The following is a 23,248-nucleotide window of genomic DNA, read 5'->3' on the forward strand; positions in this document are numbered from 1 at the left end:
CTGTGGCCTAGTGGAAAGAGCACAGCCCCAGGAATCAGAGGGCCTTGGTTCTATTCCCGATTCTGCCACTTCTGTGACTTTGGGCAAGCCACTTAACTTCTCTGTGCCTCAGTTTCCTCAACTGTCCAATGGGGATTCAATACCTGTTCTCCCTCCCATTTAAGACTGTTAGCCCCACGTGGGACCTGGTTATCCTGTATCTACCCTAGTGCTTACCTTAGTACAGTGCTTGAAACATAGTAAGTACTTAACAAGTACCTCAGATATTATTATTAAAGGGGTGGTGGGACCATGACAAATGAGAAGTCACTGAAATCTTGCTCTTCTCTGGACTCTTGGAGAGCACCAGCTCTGTGCCAGGCAAGGATTTGGGGGACCATTCCAAGGGCAAGAGGAATAGAGAAGGGGCAGAACACAAAAAGGAAATCTTCCCTCCTCCCCGCCACTACACACCAAGGAAGCCCATAATCCACGCAGTCTGGGGCCCATGGCATTTAATTTCCTGAGACGGAGTGACCTTTCCTGAGACCCCACCCCTTAGCAGATATTTAGGAAGTGGCACTTACTAAAATTTCAAAGAAAATAAAAGAAAGCGAGCTGTGGTCTTACATTACAAGAGCCAAAAATCAAATTCAATCTCCCAACATGAAACTATTAATATCAACCAAGTCACAAACTAGCCTCTTTAAGAGAAAGGTCAAAGTCATTTAGCAAAGGTCACACACAACCCTGAAAGAAAAACCAAGATTGTAGCAGGATAAAACAACCTGTTGGAAGAGCACCGTGTGCCTCAACACTATCTACACTCACTATAAAGGGCCAAAAGTTAATGGAAATGATTTCTCTAAGGTATCGGGGCCATATGTGCTTCTCGATTTGAGCACACCACAGAGCAGTGCACTGTGGGAATTTCTTCAGATTCCTATAGGGAACACTATGAAACTTAGAGCCTTGAACAAACTGTTGTAACTCCAACACCACTACTGTTGAGCAGCTTAAAAGTGAAGCATATGGTGTAAGCACACTCCACGGGGCTCTGCTGAAAAGTAATTTCAGTCACTGGATCAGCTTTTTGTCCTCTGCTGTGTGGCTCTGGTAGCAAAACAAACACAAATAAACAACAATACACCCCAGATATACTGCCTTGTCCAAGATGGGCCAAAAAACACAGTAGGGTCTGTGTTCTTCTAAACCCTTCTTTAGATCCTTCTAAAGCACCAAGTGAGGTTTGGAAACATGATGATGATGATGATGATGATGGCATTTAAGTGTTTACTATATGCCAAACACTGTTCTAAGTGCTGGGGTAGATATAAAGTAATCGGGTTGTTCCACGTAGGGCTCAGAGTCTTAATCCCCATTTTACAGATGACCCCATGCAGTCTTCTTATATGCTTCCTGCAATTAGGACTGATTTTCCTGTTGAACAACTCTGCGTGGCCTTCCTTTCTTTCCCTTACCTGGGCAAAGAATGGTCATGGCCTGTGTTGTGGTTGTACACTGGACCACTGCTGGGAGTGATTAGTCTCTTTTCCATGCCCTTTGCCTTTTACTGATTGCTGTCCCTCCCTCATGGCCCATTTCTGTTCACTGGTTTCAGTCAGGTCCAGTTGACCACTGTGTTTCTGCAAGATTTCTCTAGCCTGCCAAGGTAAGCAGAAAGAACTGTAGGCTGAGAGGAGAAACATTCAAGTTATTATCTGAATTTCAGCATCCACCTCTTTTGCAAAATATATTACACACATGTGCACTTTAGGGCACTGAAAATTACTATTTTGCAGATCATGTAAGAATTAAGTCCAACAATAAGGACAGGACAAAAAAAAAGAAGAAAAAAGAAAAAAAGGGGGGGAGGAGGAAGAAGAGAGTATGTACACCTGCAATTCTTACTTCTATGGCATGATCCACAGTCCTGCATTCAAAAGGCACTCAGTGAATTAATTCCCCCCACCTGCTTTGCCATGATCTATCTTTTTACTACTTTCCTAGGTAACTTCTTATAAAGAGGGGGTACCAAATACAATCTCTTTTTTCCCCACCCCAAAAATTGGGAAGGTGCAATTATGCAAGTAAATATGGTTCTTTGCCATATTTCCCCTTTTGAAATGATCCCAGAAGCTCCCGCCTTTCCTCCATCCCCATTTTCCTTTGGCCACAGTACATCAGGCAAATGGACATTTGGATACCCTAAGATGAAAGGGGCCATCTAAGCCTATAATATTATTTCTTCAGGAGTCATGAAAGCAATCCTAATAGACATGAACAATACTCGCTAACAGGCAACTCGACATCTGAGAAACCACTAAAAGTCTGTGGGCTCAGAGGTGGTGGTTTCCCTCTCAAACTATTTTTCTCTTCTGTTGAATAGCATAAGCACCTACTGGTGTGATTACCTGTGAAAAAAGGCTTATGGTTCCAGTGTCCCATTGGTCAACAGAAAGTCCTATTCATAGAAGAGACAGCAGAATCCGGAATAAACAGGATCCATACAAAAGCCTGGTGCTGTCTCATGACAGGTCTGCAATAGCCCATCAATGTTCACTGGGCAATGATGAGCAGGTCCACTGATGCTGTGGTGTGAGGAGTCAGCATCTCAGATAATAGCTATCCAGAATAGTGAAGCATGCTCTTTGCAAGAATTGAGAATATCCCACTTCTCTGTGGAACTGGCAGGTTGATTTTATTTTATTTTTTTAAAAAATCACCCCATGGCTGAATAGAAATCTCTGTATTCTCCACTATATGACAAATACTCTGTCAGACCTTCCTAGAAAGCACAGTCTGCTTTTTACCTAATTCGCAGTAACATTGAAACAAACCCAAGTGTCTCCTAAGCACATAAATCCAAGATGAAAGCGACCAAATGCACATAGCTCTTACATTCATTTTACCTGGTAATTGAATAATTTCCCAGAGTAGTGCAATCCTAACCCAGTTACTCTGAAAAAAACTAAAGTTTGCATTGAGCAAATTCAACTTTAACACTGTGGTATTGGTAGAAGCTTTTAGTCTCCTGTGTCTCCTGTTAAAACAGTTCAAAGCACGCCTCTCCCATCTTGTTAAATTTTTTCTGAAACATTGCCAGAATGGGGAAGCTTGCTTAATTAAGAAGGTGCAGTGGGTACCTAGAGAGCAACAAGCTCCCTTGATCATTTTAAAATATTTTAAAGGTGAGCAATGAAGCTAAATTGAAAATTGATTTATTTTCAAACATAGGTACTGTGTTTCCAAGGTAAAAAGAGTTAGGAGTACAGGGAGGACGAATAACTACATGAGTTTGGTCATGAATTGTCAGGAACTCATCCTAAACTGTCTGAATTGTCTGCCTATATTTATAGAAACAAAATGTATATCTTCTTCCCTAAGATGGATTGATTTCTCTAAATTCAACTGGAATTACTACTACTTGCTATCAGTAAGGTATATCAGGGATAAAGTCAGTAGGTTCTACACTTCGAAGTTTCAGAGGCAAAGGGACAAAAGAAATGGAGGGTTGGTAGGACCAAGATGTGGAGACAATGCATAATCTCCATTGATCTATTCCCAAGCTATAAGAAAGGCGATTGTGGAGGGAAGTGCCAGTCCTTCTTCTAGATTGCAGAACCCAATCAATCCATCAACAGTATTTACTGAATATTTACTGTGGGCAGAGCACTTTACTAAGTATTTGGGGCAATACAATAGATTTAGTGGACATGACCCCTGCCCTCAAGGATCTTTCAAACTAGCAGGATCCCAGCAGAATCAAGGGGAAATGGAGGAGAGAGAAAATGTCCTTGCACCTCCCACCCTCCTCTTCCCAAGGCATGGAGCTTGGATTCCATCAGAGTCTGAGTGTAGTCAGTGTTTCTGTTTCTCTGGCCCAGAACCTTTTCTGGGGCCCAACATAATTTAGGCACTATTTGGGATGAGCTTCTGTGAGCCCATGACATGCACAGCAAGATATCGCTCTGGCACAGCAGGAGTAAGGAGGCTGTACCCAATGGCCTAATGACTGACATAGCTGGGCAGAGATACCAGTTTTCAAATATCCCTTCTGTCCCCATGATCCCAAACACCCAGAGAAGATATACCAGGTACCAGAAAAGATGTTTCCTGTCATCCCTAAGCATAAGAAGGGACAATCAGTAATATTTACTTGAGTACATACTCTGTGCAGAAAACTGTCCTGAGTGCTTAGGAGGGTACATTAGAATGAGAAGACAGGATTCCTGCCCTCAAGGTGTAGAAATGCTTTTACGGCAGGCAAAGCAAGAGGTTCCCCAGGATTGTCATACTTAAGAGGGCACTAAATTGAAGGGCTCTTTACATGGCTCATAGAGAAGCAGCATGGCTCAGTGGAAAGAGCATGGGCTTTGGAGTCAGAGGTCATGGGTTCGAATCCCGGCTCGGCCACTTGTCATCTGTGTGACTTTGGGCAAGTCACTTAACTTCTCGGTGCCTCAGTTACCTCATCTGAAAATGGGGATTAAGACTGTGAGCTCCACGTGGGACACCCTGATTCCCCTGTGGCTACCCCAGCGCTTAGAACAGTGCTCGGCACATAGTAAGCGCTTAACAAATACCAACATTATGGCTCACCCTACAACCAGTTCAGAAAATGGTCCTGAACAGATCCCCAAGAACAAATACTTCCTGTACTCAACCCAGAGAAGAAATGACCAAGGACTTGAACTACTTGCCAGGGTGTATCTGCCCCATTGTTTAGCACATAGTAAGAGCTCTACAAATACCACAGTTATAATTAATAGTATTAGCTTCACCTAAACACCCCCCCCCATCTCTCTGACCCTCCATCCTACTCATGTGTGCCTTGTCCCAAGATGTGGAGTTTTTTGGCAGAGCTGATGCCAGGGCTAATAAGGGCCCTCTATTACCATCCACTCACCATCATCATTCAAACCTCAAAGTGTGACTGAAGCAGAGTTGGAAAGACTTGGAAGCCTGTCACCACCCTTTATTACTGTATCAGTTGGAATCATGAAGAATTAAAAACCTCCCACCTCCTTCCTAATAAATTTGAACAAGAGGGGACTGTCCCATATGGGACAGGGACTGTAACCAACCTGATTAGCTTGTCTCTACCCCAACATTTAGTAGAGTGCCTGGTTCTGTAGATTTTGAGCTTGTTGTGGGCTGGAATGTGTCTGTTTGTTGTTAATACTGTACTCCCCAAGCACTTAGTACAATGCTCTGCACACAGTAAGTGCACAATAAGTATGATCGAATGAATGACTGAATGGTACATAGTAAGCATTTAACAAATGCTTTTAAAAAAACAAAGACATGATTCTCACCCTCAAGGCTCTCACAGTCTCATCTTTCCATGACTGGACAGGTGAGGGAGAATTCTTATAGATCAGCCATTGTATTGGCACTGGGGATCAAGCCCTCCTAGAAATGCCAGGTGCATCCTGGCCATGAACTACATGTTTAGCAGAAGGTCAGGCACAGGTGAAACAGAGGGAATAGCCTCAAACCTCAACTCTATCCTCGCTGGTCTATGTCACTGAAACCACTAAAATCCCTGGCCCCTCTGCTTCAGCACTAAAGCATCCTCTTGTTTCTTCAGATCATTACACAACCCCTTGGCTAGTGATGCAGGAGTTGATTACCCAGAGTCACCGAGTTTCCCCATCAGTCTGTCTTTTTTTTATGGTATTTGTTAAGCACAGCAGGCATGTCGCAGAGTCAATATTAGAACCCAAGCCCATGCTCTTTCCACTAGGCCACTCCGCTTCTTCAAAATGTGATAACAATAATAATAATAATAATTAATAATAATTATGGTACTTGTTAAACTCTTACTATGTGCCAAGCACTGTTCTAAGTGCTGGAGTAGATAAAAGTTAATCAGGTTAGGCACAGTCCCTGTCTCACATGGGGCTCACAGTCCTAATCCCCATTTTACAGATGATGTAACTGAGGGACAGAGAAGTTAAATGACTTGCCCAAGGTCACACAGCAGACAAGTGGAAGAAGAGGGATTAAAAACCATGACCTTCTGACTCCTAGGCCCATGTTCTATCCGCTATGCCATGCACTGGGCCAGACTGGAGCAGGCCTTTGGGATCCACTGACCAAGAGCTGCCCTCGAATGGACCCTAGATACTTCTGGAGGATTTCTTGGGAAGGTGGCATGGGGTCTTCCCAGTGTCTGAACCCAGGGGTGGGTTAAACAATCGCATAGGGTTTCATTGAGGCAATCAAACCCAGGGAATCACAGCAGGGAATTTGGGGAACTGTGGATCTTAGGGAATACAATGATTGGGGTCTTCTGGGAGCATCCTTGAGGCCCCAGGATGAACATGAGGTTGTCATCTCCTTCAGGAGTTTGCCAATCAGTGGTATTTATTGCACACTTACTGAGTGCAGACTGCTGTACTAAGCACTTGTGAGCACTGCTTGCATCCATCCCAGCACTTAGTATAGTGCCTGGCACAGAGTAAACATTTAACAAATACAACAATTATTATTATTAATGTATGGAGGGCTCTGATTAGAATGCAAACCCTGTGAAAGTCCCCAGCCTTTCGTACCAGGGGCTACGCCCCTCAGCAGAACACTGGAGTATTTTGGATCTCCCAAAGGAACCCCAGAAGGTGCCATGATGCAGCAGGGAAGGCTTATGCATCAGCCAAACAGTTTCATGACGGCTATAAAGCGTTCCCAGGGTTGCTCGCAAAGGAGCAACATTTCAGGCAACCTAACACTGGTTAAAAATTTATAGTCAATGAAGCAAAACAATAGAGACAAAACACAGAAAGAGAAATGATCCATATCGCCCCATAATTTTAGGAATGGGTAATTTAGTGTTAGAAAAAAGAAAGAGCTTAGTTGTTAAGAGAGAAAGGGTAGTAATAATTCTTTATAGGTATAATAACCAACAATGTGTTATTTTCTTGGAAGTTTAATGTAATACTTTTAAAGAAAAGTCCAATAAACTACTGGGTAGGATGGCCTTGGGGGAGATGACACTCTACCTTGTAATCTACAGATATCAGGAAAGAGTCCCTTTATCACAGTAACATGATAAAAAGCACGAGACCAATGCCATCAGATATAGAGAAGCATTTTAATACTGTCAATATGTGTCCTCTTTCGCCATCATTACCCCTGGTTCTGCAGGTTTTTGATATATATTAATATACGATACAGTGTGTATTTATATATATACTATATATATAGTATATCATCTATGAATATGAAAATCATATATATTGTCATAGGTCCTCACCCCACTCAGCACGTACGTATCTGTCATATCCCCCCCAGCCCCACATAGTACTTATAGACATATCCTCATACTTGGTTGCTGCACCTTCATGTAAATTATTCTTAGTATCTAGCTCCCCAACTATATTGTAACTGAGGGCAGAGATTGTGTCTGCTAACTCCACTGTATCCTCCCAAGAACTTAGTGTGGTGCTCCACACACAGTAAGTGCTCAACAAATGTAGTTCAGGTGATGTCTCCAATGTTATTATTCTCATCTTCCCTCCCAACAATGTGACTCTTTAAACTCAAAATGAACCACTCCAACTTTCACTGCCGATTTGTCCACTGTTCTTTGCTTTTCAGGCATCCAGGCTGCTTGAGATTCTTCTTCAGATAATCTTTGGAACATTATTTCAGCCCAACCAGTGTGCTGTTCAACCGACACCAAGCATTCTGCTCTATTCTATCCTTTATTCATGAGGCCTGCATAGGAATCTGTTTGCAGGAAGCAACTGTCCCTGACACACAATTTGTTGCTGCGTTCGGCACACGGATGATTGCAAAACTGCTGAAGAAGCTGCCCATTTCATCTGGCAGAGCCCAGACTCCTGACATATCAAAATTTCCATAAAGTTCACTCTTTAGATCTTTGTTTTGATCCTCTGACTGATGTTCAGCTCCTTTGTCTATTCTTGTGTATCTGTACCAGCAGTACTGAGGAAGTTATCAATAGCAGCTCTCAGGATTACAGCTCTGCTGAGTCTCAATATGCACAAAAGAAGCAGTGTGGCCTAATGGATAGAGCCCAGGCCTGGGGGTAATTAGGACCTGGGTTCTAATCCTGACTCTGCCACTCATCTGCGGTGTGACCTTGGGCAAGTCACTTAATTTCTCTGTGCCTCAGTTGTCTCATCTGTAAAATGGGTATTAAGACTGTGAGCCCCATGTGGGACATGGACTGTGTCCAACCTGAATAGCTTGTATCTACCCCAGTGCCTGACACATAGTAAAGCACTCAACAAATGCCATAAAAAAAAATCAGAGAGACTCCCTGGAGCAAGCTGGTACACACCCTATTGTCATCAGACTGATGTCAAATCCACCACGTGCTACCTCTCCAAATAATCCCTATTCTCTTGCATGCCTAGTTAGACCTCCCAGGTCCCAGTAACTGTTGGTTGACTATATCAATTATATTCGATGATATTTTCATCCTACTGAGCAGAAGTGCTTCCAAAGGCTGGAAACATTATCTTACACTGTTTCCAAGAATTCTTGTTGTGCCTTTGAGGGTGCTGCATAAAATTGATTGAATTAAACTCTGCTTCTCTGGTGGAAACTCTGCTCCAACATGATGTCCTCAACTCTAACCCCCTTGTGATCATTTAGGAGCTCAAGATCTTGATATAAACTTCTCTGGGCTTTCAATCAATCGGTGGTATTTACTGTGTTTATTTAGTGCAAAGCACTGTACTAAGTGCTTGGAGTGTACATTGCAACAGAGTTGGTAGACAATTCCTTGCCCACAACCAGCTTACAATCTGGAGGGAGACAGACATTAATATAAATAATTTACAGCTACATTTATGTTCAAAGAATAGCTTCCCAAGCCCAGACCTTCTGGAGGTGATGGAGGTAAAATATAATGCAAGGTATTTGGAGAGAGGATAAGGATATCAAGGATGTGATATCTCTACAGACTTCTGTCCCTACCCATCTTTGCTTTCCAGCAGTGTGGGAAGAGTGTGTGGTCCAACCACATTGCTCAGCACACCCTTTGATTTAGCAAAATTTACTTTTCTTTTGCCAATTGAAAAACTACGATAAATATGCTGATTCAAAACAGAGCAGCAGAAATCACAAATATAATAAATGTCTTTATTATCTAACAGAAAGAACATGATTCATCCACCTGTCAAAATGTGTAAATGAGTAATGCAGGAAAATTAACATACTTCTTTTCATCAAAAAAAGATGCACTTTAGACATCCATCTATCCTCATCCAATTCTTGTGCAGCCTTCCATTATAACTTAATTTTACCCAGAGGTTCAAAAAACATTTTTCAAATGTTTAACCAATTTCATTTTTTGTTCCACTAGGTTCCTATCATCATGCCATTGATAAGCACTCCCTGTCAGAAGATCCAAATTCCTTAACCTCCTGTTTTAAAAGCTCCTAGGCAAAGGTTACCCCGAATAAGAAGCAGTCCTTCTCTTCCCCACCACAAATGCTTCACTGATGATTTATTAATGTGTGTATATGTACTATTTCATATCTCAAAGCGACACTTTGCACAGGATTGCAGTGCAGCTTTGAGATACTTTCTGGTAGTTTTAATGGACTCTTTCTATTTGCAAATAGTTATATGAGGTGGCCACATAATTACTGAGACAAAAATAACAGAGGAGAATGAACAGTACTCAGCAGATTCACTACATTTTATTGTATTTGTACTCAGTTCTGATAGATGGGAAAAATCCATCACCTCCATCTTTTGTATTTTATGAACCTGCTGGCAACTGCTACCTAGCTACAACACTCCAGAGGTAAAGAATTTTTGTTTATATGAGGTTAGATTCAACTGGCTTCGATTCCCAATTATCAAATGAGAAAGGGAATTTAGAAACTGGGATTTGAATCACACAGAATTGTCTTTTTAGTTGTTATTTCTTTGATTGGTGATTAAAGCCTAACCACAACTGAATTACATTTTTATTCTAGGATTTTTAAGACCACAAATCAATTAGCCATCAATTCTCCTATAACCTGTTTTCATCATGTTCATCATGAAGAGAATACTGTCAATGAAGGGAATGTTGTCTCCACAATTTGCACCTGTGTGGACAGAACATGATCCACAAGTCCAAGCAAGTAAATGTGGTGTTAGAAGAAATGGTTGTGTGTAGACACATGGCATCATCCAGAGTGTAAATTCCATAATGTGATTTTATTTTTTAATACAGGTTTTTCAAGAACATAATTACTGTTTGGTAAGAGAAGTGACTGTATTCTAAATTTAAGTAATGCAATGCCTGCCTTTTGATTTCCTTACATTCCTGTGATCTCTTTGCTTATTTTCAAGTAGTCGATATAATGTCTTATTTCTTAAAGACTATCCAAGAGGTTACTAATAAATTTCACCTCAGTTCTGAAAATCATCCTGTCTACACTTCATATGCTCCACTGATGCCTCATCAATGGAGCATATGCAATATGTTCTTTTTCAGACTCAGGCATTGCTTCCTGTCATTTGTTACCATTGATTCAGAATATGTTTGTAAATAGGTCAACAATGGTTGGAGGGAACTTGGCAAAGGGATAGAAAAGAGTTAAAGATCTGTGGCCTTTGGGCATTTGATATTCACCTGTACCGTCAGCACCACAGCATTTATATACATATCTATAAATTATATACCATGAATTAATCATTCATATTAAAGTCTGTCTCCCCTTCTGGACTGTAAGCTCACTGTGGGCAGGGAAGGTGTCTGCCAATTCTGTTGTACTGTACTTTCCCAAGCGGTGCAATGCACACAGTAAGCACTCAATAAATACCACTGATGATGATGAAAGACCATTTTTCAAACCATAGAGAATGTTATCCTATTAAGCACTTCAGGAATTTAGCCCTAGCTGTTGTCTATAGTTCCTCCAGATTTGAACAAATTCTGAGACCAGCTAAATAATTTAAGGACTTTCAAATCTACTGTGGGAAGTTCATTTGTTTAGACAATTTCAAATCTAACAAAAAGGGTCTAAAATCCAATCTCAATTAACGTCGTTCATAATGTGTTTTACAATGGGCTTCTTAGAAGTTCTATATTAGCTAAATAGCTAAAGCCATTTTCACTTACCCAATCCAGGCAATTCATATCTATGGTTATGAGTAATGCCCATTATATTTGCTTCTTTCTACAAACAATTTAATGAGATGCATGCTTGAGCTACTGTGATGCTTGTCTGACAGCCTTAGTGTAGGAACATGTTTTTATTTACTATAAAAAATGAAGACACTGAAAGAATTATTTGAATTGCAAAACCACCTAATTTGCATTTTAATTTGCTTCCCCCCTCCCAAAGTCATTCTATGAAGAATAAGAACAACCCATAATTAAAAAAGAAGTAGAAGCAGTTAGATGTTGGGGTCCTGGAGATTTTGTTTGTTCAAATATTCACTTTCTAGAAGAAGGTAAAATTAAAAGCTTATTATTGCCATCTGTAGATGAAGCAGTAATGTGAAAAGAAAGTGAACAAAATTCTTGCAGAAGTTCACACTATTGCAGTTAGCAGGTAATATCTCCACAAGTCCACTCACATTTCCTACCTACAGAAAAATGCCTATTGATGTCCTAAAATGAAACTGAAGTCGAAGTAATCGAACCAAAACAACCCCACGATAAAGTGAACTTCATACAGTACTTGGCCCCACACATTTATTTCCTCAGCTTCGTCTTCAGTGAAAACCCTAATAAATTCCCCTATTTAAATCCCTTCTGCCCACTGTGGATGCCAGCACTGCTAAATGTACATTACCTATGAGTTGATCAGCTCTACAGAAAACGTTTATGGCCAGCCTCACAATGCCAGGCAAGACAGGAAAGGTCACAGACTCTGGATCCGTGGCTTGCTGAAGTGATTTTTTGTTTTGCAAGAACTAGATTGAAGGAAATTTTGATTCCATAAAGAATCAGTGTTCATGCTGATGACTTTTCAATCCCCCTACCAAGTGATATATTCCCCAATCAGCTAAAACTATAAATGAGACCTGCAAAACTCAACTGGAATTTTGTATCGCTGGAAAGGTCATCCCCATCAGGTGATATTCACCTTTCAGTTTCATTTGGGAAGCAAGAGAGGTGCAAACCCTTTAAAAGACACACTTGAAGCAAAATTTGCACATTAGTTCTTGAAGGGAACCCCTTTCACAGACAATGTGCTGGGCCTCTGTTTCAGGTTGCTCACCTTCAAAATGTTTGATTTACTGTCATTTCATTGCTCCTGTTTCAAGGGAAAATCTATAATGTTTGTCAGGAAGAGAACAATGAATAGCTTTCACCCATATTTTTTTTTCCTTTCCTGAGAAAATTAAATATGCCTCATGAGCCCAAGCCTCTCCCTGAGTGACGTCAGAAAAGAGGAGGGAGCACTGCACAGGGACAACACTGAGATTTACAGAGTGTGTCCAGTGAAGGTCCCTCTAACCTCTCTCTCTCTGTTCTTCCACCCCTTATCTCTCTGAAGAGCACAGCTCTCTTTAAAGGACCACCGGGCTGTAGGAGTGACACAGAGTGCTTGATCTGTCAATCTCCAGACCTTCCAGGAAGAAAATGCATTGAAATATTCTTCGAGAAAAATCAGGATTAGTCATCACGTAGACTGAGCCCAGGGACCCTAAGGATAGGATGAAATGCTTCAAGATCAGTATAAAACTGAATGGCTCACCAGGATAGAATGCCAATTAGCAGCAGAGAGGAAGAGAGTCAAAGCCCCTGTGACCAAAAAGGCAGAGAGAACAACTGTCAATATTTAGCAAGAGAGCTGGTTACCGCTTACCTTTTCAGCTGATTGTGCTGTACCAAAAAAGATGGGAATAAAAGCTAACCAAATTATGCAGGTGGTGTACATAGTAAATCCAATAGGTTTGGCTTCATTGAAGGTCTCTGGGACCCCCCTTGTCTTAATAGCATAAACAGTGCACGTGACCATCAAGAGAATACTGTATCCCAGGGAACAAATGAGAGAAAGGTCAGAAATGTCACACTTGAGCACTCCCCTGGCATTTTCGGGATCCAGTGTCCTTTGTTCTCCATAATCAATGATGATATGAGGTGGGTCCACGGCAAACCAGATAAAAACTCCGAGGAGCTGCAGGGATATGAGGCTGAAGGTGATTACCAACTGAGAGGCGGGGCTGATGAACTTCGGGGCAGTGACTGACTTCTTGCCCTGTTCAAATATTCTGTGGATCCTGTTGGTTTTGGTCAGCAGGGCCGCATAGCTGAAACACATGCCGAGCCCCAGAAAGATCCGTCGGAAGGAGCAGACGACCGTGTCCGGTGCGGCAATCATCAAGAAGGTGATGGAGTAGCAGAGGAAAATCCCAGTCAGGAGCACATAGCTCAGCTCCCGCCCAGACGCCCTCACAATCGGGGTGTCATTGTAGCGGACGAAGGTCACGATGACGAAGGTGGTGGCGACGATCCCAAGGATCGCTAGGAACACGGGCACCACAGCCCAGGGGGAGTGCCACTCCAGCTTGATGATGGGGATCAGTTGGCAGCCTGTGCGGTTGATGTTGGGCCTCTGGTCCAGTGGGCAAAGCTCGCAGGATAGCTCGTCCACCTGGAAATGGTAGCCTTCACAGCGCTCACAGTGCCAGCAACACGGAGTACCCTTGACCGTTTTCTTCCTCTCCCCCGGCTTGCATGGCACGCTGCACACCGAAGCTGGGTGAGTGTGTTCTCGATTCGCCCACTGCATGTTTTCTACCTGCGGGTAGAAAAAAATTAATGAGCCTTCCATATTTTTCCCATTTGTAAGACACTAATCCTAGCCACAGGTTTGCAATAAATCACTGTGGTCTGACAGTGCAAATACAGTTTACCATAATAAGAAACCGGTTCCTTTTCCCTTCTATTGACTTTGTGAAAGTGTTAAGTGATTGGGTCCAATAAATCATTTTTGGCATCAGTCTGATGAGTGTCATTAGTTTCTATTTACCTCTCTGCTGCTGACCAAACTGGCACTGAAGAGAGATTTATCGACTCCCCACAGAAAAAAAGTCCCTTAAAGGGAAGTTTATGAGCTGATCACAAGCAAATCTGAATGGCAGATGTTCTAAAAGACTTGATTAGGCCATGAATACACCCACATACGTATGCAATTTTGGAAACGTATTTGGGGAAAATGGGGAAAAGGTCTATGTTCCTCTGTGAATGAGGACATCTGCTCTTGGGGTATCTTCACTATCATTCTACCCTCCAGGTTAGGTCTGAAAAGGAAAATATCTTTTTCTTCCAAACCCAAAAGTGAAACAAGATTATGAACACAAAGAAGCATAATGTGAGTGTCTTCCTAAGTTTCAGTGCATTTCCTTTTAGACTCATGCATCCTCTTTCATGTGCGTGGCTGATAGCCTATCAATCAATCAATCACTGGTATTTACTTAGTACTTATCTGCAGAGTATTGTACTAACCACTTGGAAATGTAATGCAACAGAGTTGGTAGACATGGTCCAATTTAGTGAATTTTACGTCAATCATATTTAATAAGCACTTATGGTGTGCCAAGCACTGTACTAAGTGCTTGGGAGTGTAAAATATAACATTGTTGGTAGACACATTCCCTGCCCACAAGAAGCTTACAGTCTGTAATTTGAAACTTCTTGAAAGGTTATTTTCTTTTCTGGCTGGGATTCACTGAGACATGAAATCAGCACCATAACCACACAGCAGCCTAGCTTCAAAATAGGAGAGAAAAATTGAGAGTGTCCATTGAGTGCTAAAGTATTGACTTCAGACCTTAATGGACTCCCAGAAGTAAATAAAATACTTTTTGGTGAAGCTTAGTGTGTCAGAGACAATGATCTGCTTTCCATAATTACACTGGACATGGGAATGTCCTATCCTTTTATTTCACTAAGGGAGAAAGGAAGCAACTACAGCCATATGACACTCTTATTTGTTGAAGAAAAAAAATGTATTGTTAATGAAGAATGAACTTGCTCCTGAGTAGCCTTCTGTATGCTAATCAGTGTGGGCTTAATCTAAATTCTGTCTTGGGCAAGTGCCCAATGATGCCAGCTGTGTTGAATAACACTCCATCTCTTCTTTTATGGCAAAACAAAAAAATCAAGGCAGATCTGAAAGGCAGAAAAATATTGGGCAGGTAAATCTTTGAAGACTACACTATTGGCTTTCATGCCAAGAGAAAATTGCATATATTCAAGGTGTCAATACCAAGTTACTAATCAAATTTCATCTAGATGTCAATTCTGCCTTAAAACAAAAATTGATGAGAGTCTTGGTGTGGCCCTTCTGAAATCCCACCTCCTCCAGAATAATTTCCCCCATTATTTTGTCTTCCCTCCAGGTTACAATTTCCACTCTCTCATCTCAAAACTGTTGTATTGACAATCCCCTTTGGCACTTTTGTATGTATCAATTTGCCTACTCTACAGTTTAAGCCTATCATCCTCCTAGCTCCTCCATTAAAGTCTAAGCTCCTTGTGGGTACAGGTTGTGTCTCCTATATCTACTGCATTCTCCCAATTGTTTAGGACAGTGCTCTACATAGAGTAGGTGCTCAATAAATACTATTCATTAAAAAATTTTTGCCTCTCTCACCACAGAACTCTTGCTCATGTCCTCCATGCTGCCTGGAATGTCTCCCACCCCCTTCCTTCAAATCCAGCAGCTCACTGCTCTAGTCATCTTCAAAGTTCACATCTTCTCCAGGAAACCATCCCTGATTAATCTCTCATCTCTCCACTTTATTTCCCTTTTTACTGCCAGTTACTTGGCTATCACTCTGGGTAGCACTTAGATACCTACCTTTAAACTCTATCGCTTCTCCCTACCTGTAATTCATTTTAGTACCTGTCATTCCTATAGAATATAAGTTCCTTGAGGGGAAGGATCTTGTCTTCTAATTCAATTGTACACACCTCAGTGTTTAATAGAGTGTGTTGCTCAGAGTAAGTGCCTAATAATAATAAAATTCACTTTTTGCTGCATGGTTGCATGTTACCCTAAATTGCCTGCGATCATTTGTTTCTCATTCTTCAGATCATGATCTCAGAGTCATGAGAAACAGTGTGGCCTAGGGGATAGAGCATTGGCCTGGGAGTCAAAAGGACCTGGATTTTAATCCCTGCTCTGCCACTTGTCTGCTGGATATCCTTGGGCAAGTGACTTCACTTCTCTGGACCTCAGTTACCTCATTTGTAAAATGCTGATTAAGACTGCGAGCCCCATGTAAGATAGGGACTGTGTCCAACCTGATTATCCTGTATATACCCCAGGAACAGTGCCTGTCACATAGTAAGCACTTAATAAATACTATAAAAAGAGTCTCTTAAGACACTTAAGATACTTCCCAGCCATGTGAGCAGGGAATGAGTCTACCATCTCTGTTATATTGTACTCTCCCAAAGGCTTAGTACAGTGCTCTTCACACAGTAAGTGCTCAATAACTATAATTGATTGATTCTTATCAATGAGGCCACCCCAGTGAGACTGTGTTCTACTATCCTTGAATCAAGTACCCCACTTCTGAATGTTTCACATCTGGCTACTCTGTTTTCTTCTGGTGACTCCCAACTTTTCCTGTGGCATCACACATTTGGTGTATACTTCACATAGTTGGGGATCTGCCAGCCCATAAAATTTGGACATGAAGACCATCCAACTATATATATGAGAAGAGAACTACATCTTCTGAGAGCAGAAACTGCAACTTCTGCCTTGAGAAAGTCACCAACCATGATTATCCATTCCACTGGAACTCATGCAAGCTATGTAAAACATCAGACCGGTTATTTCAAGCAAATGATATGAATGTAGTTACAGAGATTCTGTGGGCACACAAGCTTGCTTCACTCAAATCCAGAGCATTCAAGGATAGTAGAAGACAGTTTCCCTGGGGTGGCCTCATTGGTAAGAATCAATCAATTATAGTTATTGAGCACTTACTGTGTGAAGAGCACTATACTAAGCCTTTGGGAGAGTACAATATAACAGAGATGGTAGACTCATTCCCTGCTCACATGACTGTTGCAGTCTAACCTTCCCTTGATATACCTGCTCTTATGCATAGCAAAAACATCCATTGTAGAAGAGCAATGGATGATTTTGCTATGCATTAAGGATAAAATGCTTTAGAGAATTAGGGGACATTCTTCCGACAGTGTGGAAATCTCAAGATAGAAGGCAATTGTGGGCATTCAAAGAAACAGCTACACGTATGCATATGGTACAATACGGTACGGTGAATTATACAGCGAGTTGCCCTTAACCTGGGATTCATCCAGAATGTAACTGTAATCCTCTAGTACTAAGAGAATGGAGTATACTCTATCTAAATTTTCATACAAATCAGAATGAATAATTCCTTGCCATTGATTATTACTTATTAAGAGATATCAATTGGAGCTCTTCTGTTTCCATCTATTCATGTCATCAACATTGTTCTAAAAATCCTTGCTTACTGGATGCCCAGCACTGTTCTAAGTGCTTAGGAAATATTCATAAATTTAAGGCATGGATCATGTCCTTGTAGAGCAGACAAACTCCATGCGAGTTCATGGAAGGACAAGCACACATAAAAGGATAGTTAAAATAATCTGAAAATAGAAGAAAAGAATAAATTCAACAGGATATGTTAATAACTCATTCATTTAATAGTATTTTACTGAGTGCTTAATGTGTGCTAAGTACCATACTAGGCTGAGTGCAGTAATAAGCACACACACAAAAAAATCTTTTTTTTTCTGAATTATCAGTGATAATGTTCATGTCCCAGACATTTCAGATTTTTGTCAAAATGTCTGTAACTGAACACATAATTCATTAACTAGACCTGAATAGAACAGAGTCACATAAATGACTGCTAGTTATCTCATTAATTCAGGGGAAAAAAATGTATCTACCCCTAGAAAACATATGAATAATTTGGAACCATATATAATCCCTGGCCTCAATAATGATAATAATAATAATGGTATTTGTTAAGTGATTACTATGTGCCAAGCACTGTTCTAAGCACTGTGTAGAAAACAAGGTAATCAGGTTGTCCCACGTGGGACTCATAGCCTTAATCCCCATATTACAGATGAGGTAACTGAGGCACAGAGAAGTTAAGTGACTTGCCCAAAGTCACACAGTTGACAAATGGCAGAGGCAGAATTAGAACCTGACTCCCAAGCTTGTGCTCTTTCCACTAAGCCACGCCTCAAGCATTCATATATTTCAGGTGACTTTCACCAGGGCTCCCAGGTCCGAGGAGAACCCAACAAGAGAAACTTCAGGAGATAATTTTCCCATAAGTGACAAAGGACAGTCAGGTGTGGTTTGTTGACATGGACCACGATTATGACACTTCTTTCCCCAGGAAGGCTTGATTTATGGAGGTGGAAGAAGAGGCAAAGAGGAAGAAAATTGGGCCAAGGATGCTAATGATAAGTAACTTATGATAAGTGTAAGAAATTTCATAGAAATAGATTTTGATTTTTATGGCAGGAAACCAATGGTTTGAAAAGAAACAGCCTGATGTTTAGGACACTGGTGCTAGATTCTCATTTTAAGATTGAAAACTGATTTTGGCTAATCAAATATTTAACTGTAATCTTCCTCATAGTAATGACAATAATAATGATGGTATTTAAGTGCTTAGCATGTGTTAAGCACTGTACAAAGTACTGAAGTAGATAGCCAGGTGGGACACAGTTCCTGTCCCAAGTGGAGCTCGCAGTCTAAGTGAAAGGGAGAAGAGGTATAGAATCCCCATTTTACAGATGTGGAAATAGAGCCTAGAAAAGTTATAAGGTCACCCAGCAGGAAAGTAGAGGAGCCGGGACTAGAACCCAGGTCTTCAGACTCCCAGGCCCACACTCATTCCACTCATCTATCCACTCTTTTTTCCTTCTTCTCTCTTGCTCCATCCATGCCTCCCAAGATCACTCCTTTAAATACTTGATAATCACCCCTCTCTCAGCCCTTTAGCACTTATGTATGTACATATTTGTAATGCATTTTAATATTTGTCTTCCCATCTGGAACAAAAGCTTTTTGCGGCCAGGGAATGTGTTTACTAATCCTGTTGTATTGAACTCTCCCAAGTGCTTTGTACAGTGCCCTACATACAGTAAGTACTCAATAAATATTATTGACCGATTGAGTCACTGTGCTTCTTTCTCAACTCTCCCACCCCATCCCCTGGCCTTTCCTCCTGCTCAGACTTCCTCTTCAGTTCTCTACCTCAATTCTACTCTTTTTCAAAACTCCTCTGAAATCCCAGCTACTACAGTTAATCTAACTGGATTAACATTTCTTCTCCCTAGATGAATTCTAGTTACTCTAGCATTTTAATGTTTCTCTCCCCAGCTAGATTATAAACTCTCTAAGGGCAGGGAACCTCTCTACTTACCTTATTATACCCTCCCTAGGGAGCTCTGCATACAATAAGTGTTCAATAAATACCATTGGTTTATTGTCATTTCAACATTAGGGCACTGAGCTTCCCATTACACTTTTTCACAGTCTACATACTTTACTACTTGAGCACTTCCTCCTATTATTGAATTATTTTATATTTGTCTCTCCTGCTAGATTGTAAACTCCTGGTGGGAGGAAATCATTTCTCCTTCTATTAGATGTTCCCAAGTGCTTAGTACACTTTTCGGTACACAGCAGGTGTCCAATAAATTCTACTGATTGGTTATCTGATTAATGTTTTGAAACTGTGTTTCCAGCTACAAAGAAAGGAATTTTCCTGACAAAATCTGGTCTCGGAGATTGTTCATATCTTCTTTTGGATGAAGAACCAACCCTCTACAATGACCATGAAAGTGGAACAGAAAACATTTTGCCCCAAGTAAGCCATCAACATTGGAAAACTAAGGAAGGAGAGAGGGAGACTGTTTTTCTGGAGCATTGTAGTAGTAGGTGCAGAAGTTATTGAGCACTCACTGTATGCATTGCACTTCATTCAGCACTTGGGAAGCACAAAACTGGCAAATGTCTCATTTCCTGCATACAAGGAGCTTACACTCTAATGAGGAAAACAAGTATAAAAGTATTTACAAGCAAAGTATAATTGAATGCAGAATTGAATAAACACATATTCTTACGTGCTGAGAAGTATAAAGTTGATTAATTGATTGGAGAGGCTAGATGCAGGAAGACTAATGAGGATATTGATTCGTGGTCTAGTGGAAAGAACTCGATCCTGGAAATCAGAGGACACAGGATCTAATCTCAGCTCTGCCAGATGCCTGCTGTGTGGTCCTGGGCAAGTCACTTAAATTCTCTGTGTTTCAGTTCCTTCATCTGTAAAATGTAAACTAAATATCTACTCTCCTTCTTAGTTAGACTGTGAGCTCTTATGGGAAAGGGATTGTCTGACATGATTACCTTGCACCTACCCCAATACTTAATACATTGTTTAATAAACTCTTAACAATCACCGTTGTTAATAGTCCAGTCACAATATTAAGAGAGCTGGCAACGAGTGGTAGTTGCTTGGGTGAAGAGGAACAAGGAGAAAATGAGGAAATATTGTGCAGGAACAACTGTAAGGATTTAGCAGGGAGCTGAAATTGTGAATTGAAAGACAGCCAGGAGTCTGTCAGACCACAATATCAAGAATGTGGTCCTCTGGGACAAGAAGGATAGTGATGTTCAGTGAACAAGGAATGTAGGAACTCTGGTGGTCACTATGCAAAGCTTGAACTTCAGTGGTACCCTATTGTATATTTTCATCTGTTTTAGAAAAGAGACGATTAGAAAGGTCAAAGAAGGTTTAGTTCAAGCCTTACTCCTCCCACCCCTTTGTTTAATTTTCAGTGATATATCTTAAAAATGTCCCCATTGAATTTTTGTTGTAAGCAATGAGCACAATATAGAAAGTACTGAGATAAAAACCAGCTGAGCTAAAACACCTGGATAATAAACAAGACATGGTGACCCACTTAGACATCTGCTTTGTTTTATAATAAGAAATTATATAAATAACTTGGTAGCAGCAATGATAATAATAACACAGACTTATTGTTTTCTTGTCTTCTTGAGAACTCACAGCATTTTCACGTGCTTGCTCCAAGCAGACCATAATTATTCAGTCAATGGAATTTATTGAGCTCACAGTCTTTGCAGACCGCTGAACTAAGTACTTGGAAGATACAACACAATAAAGTTGGAAGATATGACCCCTGCCCTCAAAATATCTGCACCTCATGACTTTCAATTTCTTGGTGACTTCACTAGTCTTCCTCTGTATCTAGCTTTGTATTTCTCTCCCCTAAGAGTGTGTAAATTCCCTCTGGGCAAGGAATGTGTCTTGTATATCTGATGTGCTTTCCCAGCTGTTTAGTATGGTCCACTACAATCAGTGAGTGCTTGATAAACACCATTTATACTACTAAATCAGTTCATCAGTTAATAATTTCCCTGATGTGGGAGAAGAATATTTTTTGGGTGCCTAGGATAGTGATGGGTAAACTTTATTTCCATTTGCTCATTTTAATTATGATGATGTAATGACAGCTGTTGAGGAATTTCAATTAGGAACTGACATGTCTAAGCTCTAACAGCTGACAGCCCAGAATCTTCCAATTAATGGCATGTTTGGGAAGCGCAAAAACAAACCTGGGAATGTATTCATCATCTTTGTACTAGTAATGATGTATCCATTCCCTTCATCTTAAATGTGTGTATTTATGTAGACAAGTGAAGATTTATGTACTGTGAAGAAATGGTAACATTTTTAGTATGCAGCCATTAGCCAACAAGTTACTATCCTTCACCAGATAAATGATGATAGACTTAATGATCAAAATGAGGGTTTCATAGTCAATACTACAAGGTCCACAGAGTTGATAGCTGTTCCTTCAGGGTGCTAGAAGCATTCTTTTACTTTAGAATTAATTTAATTTTGAATGCATTTAAGGGAAACAATATGTTTTTTATGCTGAGTTAAATAAAACCTATGTGCAAAGTTTTTCTTGGTGTGGCTGGAATTCATTTTAATTTATGATCCTAAAATTCAGAATACCAGCTGAATCATTAAAGGCAAATTATATGTCGCTCAAGAACAGCAACATTAAATAAACACTGCCAGGATTTTACAATCATTACAATTAACTTAAATCTATCCTTTAACCTCTAATCACCAAGCTAGAAGTTAATGATATGAAAATCAACCTCTACTATTTCACTGCCAGGAGGATCGCCTTTATTAAAGTCAGTCTTAAAGCCTCTGAAATTCCAAGAAGTGGGCTTCAGAATCTTCCCTTTTAACCTAAAATGTTTTTGCACTACGTCACAATCAGGTGGAGCCACAGCTCAGTTAGTTATTTGGTCTGTGTCCCAGTAAACAGCATGATTGCTGCCAGGTCCTCCGAAAGGAAGCTGAATGGCTTTCCAATGAGCAGATTTATAAGCAAGGATTTAGCAAAAGTGAGGCCAATGAAATGTCCCAAGGAATCCTTCATGAAGGCCTTCAATTCCAAATGCCCCAAGCTAATCTTCCTGAGCAAGGACCATAAATCGTGATGATTATGACCTCCAAGAAAAAATAAATAAAAAATTGAAAAATCAACAACATCCCTCCTTCTAGACTACAAGATCATTGTGGGCAGGGAATGTGTCTGTTTATTGTTACATCGTACTCTCCCATGTGCTTAGTACAGTGCTCTGAACACAGAAAGTGCTCAATAAATGCAATTTAATGAATGAATACGTGTTGCCAGGATATTTCTTCAAAGAGGTCAGATGATGGTTGTCACTCTCCTTTGGACTAACCAGGTGTAGTTATTTTTGCTCTAATTGTAATTTCATTGCACTATTTGGATATTCTATGATGGTAGCACTAGGCATTCTTCTCCGGACAAAATGAGTTTCTTCTGGGTCGTAGGATCCACAAGTTAGTAGATTTAGTGTAGTAAGAAATGGTTGTGTTTATGCATGTGTTTATAATAATAATTGTGGTATTTGTTAAAAATTTACTATTTACCAAGCACTGGGCTAAGCACTCGGGCAGATATAAGATCATCAGAATCCATGAAGTGTTGGTCGTTTAGTATAATGCTCTGCACATGGTAAGTGCTCAATAAATACCACTGATTGATTGATGTTGCAACTTCACAACTCACAACTTCCACCCTGGTTTTTATTCTATTTCTATTATTATTGTAGGGAGCAGTAGGCCAGAACTCAGAGGAAAAGGGTAAAATAGAAAGAGGGTCAGGGACAGGGGAGACAATAGCTTTCTAAATTCTCTTTTTTTCTTAAATTCAGGTTGGTTCTCAAAA

General features: G+C 40.6%; 1 protein-coding gene across 3 annotated transcripts in view; it reads right to left on the bottom strand.

The window, feature by feature from the left end:
- GRM8 (glutamate metabotropic receptor 8) overlaps nucleotides 1-23,248 on the bottom strand; it is a 458,029-nt gene that overhangs the window by 40,716 nt on the left and 394,065 nt on the right. For all 3 annotated transcript variants that reach the window (XM_029072711.1, XM_029072712.2, XM_029072713.1), the window contains exon 9: nucleotides 12,774-13,709. In XM_029072711.1, coding sequence (XP_028928544.1) covers nucleotides 12,774-13,709 — 936 coding nt within the window. The remainder of the gene's footprint in view (nucleotides 1-12,773; nucleotides 13,710-23,248) is intronic.

Source organism: Ornithorhynchus anatinus, chromosome 10 (genome assembly GCF_004115215.2).
Source record: "Ornithorhynchus anatinus isolate Pmale09 chromosome 10, mOrnAna1.pri.v4, whole genome shotgun sequence".
NCBI lineage: Eukaryota > Metazoa > Chordata > Mammalia > Monotremata > Ornithorhynchidae > Ornithorhynchus > Ornithorhynchus anatinus.